The following is an 8,251-nucleotide window of genomic DNA, read 5'->3' as shown; positions in this document are numbered from 1 at the left end:
AGAAAACTACTGGCCAATATCCCTAAATCAATATAGATGCAAAAATCTTCAACAAAATATTAGCAAACCAAATCCAACAGCATATTAAAAGGGTCATATACCATGACCAAGTGTGATTTATCCCTGGGATGCATGGATGGTTCACATCTGAAAATTAATATAATACACCACATTAACAGAATAAAGCATAAAAATCACAGGATCATCTCAATACATGTAGAAAAAAAACATTTGGAAAAATTCAACACACTTTAATGATACAAAATTCTTAAAAAAAAAAAACTAGAAATAGAAGAAAAATATATCATAATTAAGGTAATATATGGAAAACCCATAGCTAACATCACACACAAAAGTGAAAACTGAAAACTTTACTTCTAGGATCAGGAACAAGGCATGGATGCCTGATCTTTTGTTCAACATAGTATTGGCAGTGTTAGCCAGAGCAGTTAGACAAGAGAAAGAAATAAACATAGAAATTAATAAAGAAGGAGTAAAATTGTTCCTGTTTTCAGATGACATTATTTTATATATAGAAAACCTTGAAGATGTCACAAAGAAAAACTGTTAGAAAAAATAAATTCAACAAAGTTGCAGGATACAAAGTCAACATAGAAAAATTAGTTGTATTTTTATCTGCTAACAATGAACTATCTGAAAATGAAGTTAAGAAAAGCAATTCCATTTACAATAGCACCAAAAGGAATAAAATATTTAGAAATAAACCAAACTAAGAAGGTGAATAATTTGTTACTGAAAAATTATAAAGCATTAATAAAAGAAATTAGAAAAGACACAATAGAATGCTTCTGGTCAAGATGGTTGAGTAGATAAATGCTGTGCTTACCTCCCCTCATGACCACATCAAAATTACAACAAACTATGGAAGAGACATCATTAGGTGTCACCTCAAGTCTAGCTGAACAGAAGTCCTACAACTGGAAATATAAAGAAGAGGCCACTTTGATATTGGTAAAAGGGGCAAAGACATGGAATGAGCTGATCTCACACCCGTGTGTGGCAGTTGAGCATCAGGAGGGATATTTCAGCTGCAGAGGTTCCCCAGGAGGAGCAAGGGGTCCTAGCCTCATACTGGGCTCCCCAGCCCAAGGTTCCAGTGGCTGGAAAAAAAGTCCCTACAACTTCTGGCTGTGAAAACCAGTTGGAGATCATGGTTGAGTGAGACTGAGGGTGGCTGGAGTCACAGACATTCTTGTTAAAGGGCCCACACAGGGACTTACCAGCAGACTCACTCACTCTGAGCTCTAGTGCAGGGGCATCAACTTGAAAAGTACCAGGAACATATGGAAAAACTGAGTTGTCTGGCTTCACAGTGAGGGCTGGAGGGGCAGATTTCTTTTAGACAGAATTGCTGGCAGAAGCCATTGTTTCTTTGTTGAGCTGGAGAACCACCTGGGGCTACATCAGAGGACCACACATCCAAAGGGCAGACTGGGAAGGTACCAAAGCCCTGCTAAAGTGAATCCTGCTTTGTAAGGTCAGCTCTCAGCAGCCAGATCTCACAATAAATCAGCCTGAGGATCAATCCTTCCTATTGGCATACAAACAGCAACCAAAGCTCAACTACAATAGAAGGACCCACACAACTCATACAAGGGATATATCTGGAGCACTCAGATCAGGTTAGCAGGGAAGACTGCACCTCTGGACCCCACAGGACACCTAATACATAAGGCTATTATACTAAGACCAGGAGACATAGGAGCCCTTCCTAACACACAGAAACAAACACAGGGAGGCAGCCAAAATGATGAGACAAAGAAACATGTCTCAAGTGTAAAAACAGAATAAAGCTCCAGAAAAAGAACCTAACAGAATGGAGACAAGTCATCTACCAGATACAGAATTTAAATATTGGTTATAAGGTTGCTCAATGAACATAGGGGAAGAGTAGATGAACTCAGTAAGAACTTTAACAAAAAGATAGGAAGCATAAAAGTAGAAATGGAAATTATAAAAGAGAACCAGTCAGAAACGAAGACTATAATAACTGAAACGAAGACTACATTAGAGAGAATCAATAGTACATTCGATGAAGCAGAGGATCAAATCAATGATTTAGAAGTTAAGATGGCAGAGGAAAAGAAAAAAAAAAACCCAAGCAGAACAGCAGCAAGAAAAGAGAATCCAAAATAATGAGGCTAGTTTAAAGGGCCTCTAGGACAACCAACATTGACATCCTAAGTGTACCAGAAGGAGAAGAGTGAGAGCAAAGAATTGAAAATCTATTTGAAGAAATAATGATGGAAAACTTCCCTAACCTGGCAAAGGAAATAGATATACAAGCCCAGGAAGCACACAGAGTCCCAAGCAAGACGAACCCAAAGAAGCCCACACCAAGATACATCCTAATTAAAATGCCAAAGGTTAAACACAAAGAGAGAATCTTAAAAGCAGCAAGAGAAAAGCAGTTAGTTACCTACAAGGGCACTTCCCTAAGACTGTCAGCTGATTTTGCAACAAAAACTTTGCGGGCTACAAGGGATTGGCACAAAATATTCAAAATGATAAAAAGCAAGGACCTACAACCGAGAATACTCTACCCAGCAAAGCTATCGTTTAGAACTGAAGGACAGGTAATGACTTCCCACACAAGAAAAAGCTAAAAGAGTTTATCAACGCCAATCCAGTATTACAAGGAATGTTAGAGGGACTTCTTTAAAAAATAGAAGGAAAAAAAAAAGATAAAAAATATGAATAATAAAATGACAATAACTATATATCTATCAATAATTACTTTAAATGTAAATGGATTAAGTGCTCCAATCAAAAGATATGGTGGCTGAATGGATAGTAAAATAAGACTCTTGTATATACTGCCTACAAGAGACTCATTTTAGATTGAAAGACATACATAGATTGAAAGTAAAAGGATGGCAAAAGATATTTCATGAAAATGAAAATTTAAAAAAAGAAAAACCAAGAGTAGCAATACTTCTACCAGAGGAAATAGGCTTTAAAATAAAGGCCATAACGAGAGACAAAGAAGAACCCAGTAATCTCATTTAAGGATATTTATCAAAACAATCCCAAAACACTACTTTGAGGGGACATGTGAATATACATGTTCATTGCAGCATTATTTACAATAGCCAAGATATGGAAGCAATCTGGGTGTCCGTCAATAGATAAATGGATATAGAAGTGGTAGTACATATATACAATGGATATTACTCAGCCATAAAAAGAATGAAATCTTGTCATGTGCAACAACATGGATGGACCTAGAGGGTATTATGCTGAATGAAGTCAGACAGAGAAAGACAAATGCCAAATGATTTCACTTACATGTGGAATCTAAAGAAAAAAACAAACAAATGAAACAGAAACAAACTCATAGATACAGAGAACATTTTGATGGTTGCCAGATGGGAGGGTGGTTGTGTGGTTGTGGGGAGGTAGGTGAAAAAGGGAAAGATATTAAGAAATACAAATTAGTAGTTACAAAATAGTCATGGGGATGTAAAGTGTAGCAGAAGGAATGTAGTCAATAATATTATAATAACAAGGTATCAGATGGGTACTAGATATATCGAGGTGATCACTTTGTAAAATATATAAATGTCTAATCACCATCTTGTACACCTTAAACTAATATATGCCAACTGTAGTTGAAAGATAAAAAATTATTTTATAAAAGACAAGAAAAGACACAGTGCATGGAACAACATCCCATGTTCATGGGTTAGATGTCTTAATAATGTTAAAATGTTAACTTAAAAAATTTTAATAACAAATTTATCACTTTCATAATTTTGTTTTTCAAATTGACATAATTGTTCATAATATTCTCTTGTTATTTTTTATTTGTTATATTATTATTGGTCCTCACTTTTCATTTTGTATTGTTTCTTTTCATTTTTTATTTTTTTAGTAAATATTACAATGGGGTTTGTTTAATTATCTCTAGAAAAAAATCTTTTTATGTTATTTAATTTTGTTTTTTTGATTTTTTGCCATTAGTTTTATTATATCCGTATCTCTTATTTCATCAGATTTACTGCTTCTTTTGCTTCACATTGGTATGCTAAATTTGCTCTTAGTGCTCCTTATATTTGTCCAAGAATTTTAAATGTCATTTTGTGCAAAATTTTAAGTTATATGAGCACATTTCTTCTTTTCCAAAGAATTTTTAAAGAAATGTTCATGCTCCGTCATGGTAGGGACTTTATTTCCTTCTTTTGTTTATTCTTCTGTATCTCAAGTTTTTTGTTTTTTTAACCTATTTGTATATGTTGCAATTGCCGATATAATCGGATGTTTTTCCATTTTATGTTTAACGTTCATATTTCATTTTAGTAATATTTTTCTTTTTACTCCTATACTTTCTTTCATTAGGTTAAATATTCTTTTGCAGTTTCAGTCATAATTTATGCTATTCTGATATTTTCCTAACTTACAAAGTACAATACTTATATTTATCTTTATTGTCAATTTCTTAGACATAATACACCTTGGCATAATTCTCACCTACCTTTCATAATCTCATTTCCTATCCCACTTCCCACTTCCATGTATGTCTGAATTATTTAATTATTTACTAAATTATTAAATTATTTTTAATTTTGGGGACCTTTCTTGCTTTTTTTAGACAATTAAAATTTTTGATAAGTTATTTATCTTTTCTGTGTATCTTTCTATACAGCATCCTCCTGGATTTATTTTTCTTTTTTCTAGAATACTTTTTTCTAAAATGTCTTCAAGGATAGTCTTGATGTTATACATTTTCTGAGAATTATATGCATGACAAAATCTGTTTTTCATCTTATCATTCTATAAAATTTTGCTCATATTATCTATGACAGTCTTTCAGTAGATTTAAAAAATTGAGATCCAGCAAAATAGCCTCTACAAAATATCATCTATACATTAAAAAAAAAAGAATAAAGAAAGATTAAAAATAAAACAATAGTAAAGATATAGCTGGCAAAAATAATATGACAGAATGGCATAGATATGTTTATGAAAAGCCATATATAAGAATGTTTATAGCACCACTATTAAAAATAAACTCCAACTGGAAAATAATGAAATGTCCATTAATATTAGAATAGATGAATAAATGTGGTATACAATACTTACAGAATGGGGTAGTATACAGCAGTGAGAACAGATGAACTACAACTACATGCAATAACTTGGAAAAAATTTTTCAAATCTACTGTTGAGTGGAAGAATCTAGATACAAATGAGGATATACTCTATGTCATTTATATAAAGTTCACAAACAGGCAAGCCTAGTCTATGATGTTAAAAGTAGAAGAGTGTTCGGAGGATGGTGACAGAAAGGGTAGGCAAAGGGAGTAAGAGAGGCTGTGAAGAGCTAGTAATATTCAGTTTTTTTATCTGCTTCTGGGTAGGTAAGTATGTTTACTCTACAACTCAAGTTATATAGTTATGATATATGTATTTTCCTCTATAAATGATACATATAATTTAAAAATTAAAAGTTTTTTTTGAAAGAAAATATACCCATGTAGCAATATTTATAAAAGACAAAGTGGAATTCAAAGTTGTTTCCCCCTCGCCCCCAAACACTAAAAATTAACTCACGGTCTTCCTGCTTACAGCACTGCCTTGTGACTTTTAATGTCACTTTTATTCTTTTTTCCTTTGCGTATCTGTCTTTACATTTTGAAGCTTTTAGAATTCTCTTTGATTTTCTTAATTTGATCTTCTTAAATATACTATAATATTTCTATAAGTTGGCTTTCTCTTATGTATCCTGTTTGACACCCTATGAGTATATTAGTCCTTTCAATAGGTGCATTTCATATTTCTGATTTTCTGAAAAAAAATCAGCCATTTTATTATTTACAGACTTCTACTTACAGCCCTATGGATCCTTAAATAAAAGCCCTGTCCCAGAACCTTGTCAGAGGTGGTAGTAGGAAAATAGAGAAGGCTTCAAGAGGTGAACTTTTCATTGACCTGTTTGTCTTTCTTTTTTTAAGGGCCTTAAACTCTGTAACTTGTTAAAATAAGAAGAATCATTAATACAAATGGAAGGAAATTTCTCGCAGTAAAGAAAGAAAGAAACAGTCACATCAGGAAAGGAGAGCTTATTACAGAATTGATTGCTTGATTTTGGATAAAAATAAACGTACATTTGTTTTTTAAAGTGTCTATTGGTTAAATTTAGCTTCAAACCATTTTTTACTTTCATAACTAACATCTGGGGAGACTGAATAACATTTCTAAAAAATCTTTATTTTCTACTTGCCTGTTCAACAGCGAAGATCGCTATTCCTCTAAGCGCTAACGCAGTTTATTCATGACTCCTCACCTCCTCCTCCTCCCTATTTCTTGTCTCTTTTTGTCTTTATAATATGAAAGTTGAAAAAAAGCCTGTGTTTTTTCACTTACTCAGTTCCTCCAATCGCCCCCTCTGAACAATACAAAATATTCCCATGACAGGAGAGGATGATTGATTAAGACTGGGATTTAAAAGCGCTGCTCAATCGGAAATCACCTGCTTGGTTTTTGTACCGACGTAAATGGGTGTATTAACTAGACCTCAAGAGGGCAGAGGCGTGAGGCGCTGCGGACTGCAAGAGGAGAGAGAGGGAGCTGAGCCTCAGTCCTCGTTGCTGGTGACCGGGTCCAGCCGGAATCACTCCTTAGAGCTCAAGGTGCGCAGTCTGGTCCGGCGTGAGATCCCCTGTGCTTTCCACGTGAAGCTGGCCACCCCGCAGCCAGGAGCGAGGATGGAAAAGCGGGTGAGCGGGGCCAGGCTTGGGAAGGAGGGCGCAGGCTGGGCGCGCGCGTGGCTAGGGGCGGCGGCGGGCTGAGTGCGCCATGCCGTGGCTCACCCCAGTCCGGTCTGGAGCTGGGTTTTCTGCAAGGGCTTCCCTCTCAGTGTTTAAGAAGCGGATTTTGCCTTCCGAAGGGTGGTTTCCAGGCAGTTCATGGCGGCCCCATTCTGTCCCCCTCTGCCCTGGAAAAAGGATGCTGCTAGGCGGGGGCTACGAAGATGCTTCTCCTGAGATCATTGTCATCCTCGGAGAGGAACTGGATGGGGGGGTCCTCTTGGCAGGCTGGCGGACAGGCCCACTGACTCTGGCTGAAAGGCTGGGAAAAGACATTCTATTTTTAAATGCCCCAAGAAAGAAAGAGGATAGCGGGTGCTGTTTTGGCTTCCTGTTGACACCAACAACTGGAGTGGGGCTACAAAATTAAGAATTCACTCGCCCCAGGAGATCGCTCCCTCCTTGATGCTCTGGATCCTTCCTCCATCCTCTGGGCCTTTGCTTGGGAAGTCATAAAGGTTCAGATAAATCGGGGTTAAAACTCAGGGTATTTAAGAGAGATATTTTGTTTATTCAGGATCTATTTAAATGACAAAATGAAAGAGAATTTTTCATTTACATTGGTACAATTAATAAAATAACAAATATTTAGTAAAATAATAATGCATAATTAATAAAATAATTACAATAATAAAACAATAAAAAATTGAAATCCAAATACAAGTAATGCCTCAAGGTAATTTTTTTTCATACATAGTTCATTGGTAATGCCACAAAGCCAGTTACTTTGATATCTTTCTTAACAAAGGAGAATGATGACCATTGAGCTAATGTGTACTGGATACCAGATGCTCTTAATCTTCACAGCTATCCTTCAAAAGAGGAATTATTACCTGATTTTACAAATGAAGAAACAGGTAGAGAGGTTAATTTTTTTCACATCCATGTAAGTACAAGTGGTGGGATTAGGGTTTGGACCTATAAAATTTCAGGGGAAGAGGTATATATAGGGGCAGTGTAGCTACCGAATGAGCAACTATCAGTTAAGGCCTCCGTGAGGGCAGTTATCAGCCTGGCCCTCTTGGCAAAAGATAGAAGCGGACTTTTCCATTTGTATTATTGTACTGTCTGTATGATTTGATTAATGAATTTTTTTAGCTACCTAACGTATATTAGCATTTATTATTTCTTGGGCACTGTATTAAGTGCCTTAAATCCGTGAATCTCAGAGTAACCTAATGAGATACCAACATTTATTTAGTGGTTATTTGTTTCAGTCACTATTCTAAGAGCTTTACATATACTACCTCATTTAGTCGTTTTAAGATGTCAATACTATTATTTTTCATCCATCTTAGAAGCATTTGTCCTAGCCGACACATCTATTATTTCTGCTAGCCCAACTCAAGTCAGCCAGAGCAAATATGTATATATTTAATAGCAAAGCTTTTCTTCAATTTCTTTTTGCCTCAGTCACTGTC

The 8,251-nt window shown here is 35.5% G+C and overlaps 1 protein-coding gene across 5 annotated transcripts in view; it reads left to right on the top strand.

Annotated features, from left to right (window-relative positions):
- The first annotated feature begins 6,484 nt into the window (after window positions 1-6,484).
- CD200 (CD200 molecule) overlaps window positions 6,485-8,251 on the top strand; it is a 26,375-nt gene continuing 24,608 nt past the window's right edge. The window contains exon 1 of one of the 5 annotated variants that reach the window (XR_002778208.1): window positions 6,485-6,740. Coding sequence is in view for 1 of the 5 variants with exons in the window: in XM_011380515.2 (XP_011378817.1) it covers window positions 6,519-6,740 (222 nt within the window). In the remaining 4 variants the exon portion in view is untranslated. The remainder of the gene's footprint in view (window positions 6,741-8,251) is intronic. The other 4 variants (XM_011380515.2, XR_002778220.1, XR_002778227.1 and 1 more) reach the window with 4 other exon arrangements.

Source organism: Pteropus vampyrus, unplaced genomic scaffold (assembly GCF_000151845.1).
Source record: "Pteropus vampyrus isolate Shadow unplaced genomic scaffold, Pvam_2.0 Scaffold1, whole genome shotgun sequence".
NCBI lineage: Eukaryota > Metazoa > Chordata > Mammalia > Chiroptera > Pteropodidae > Pteropus > Pteropus vampyrus.
This window is presented reverse-complemented; position numbering and strand designations above follow the sequence as displayed.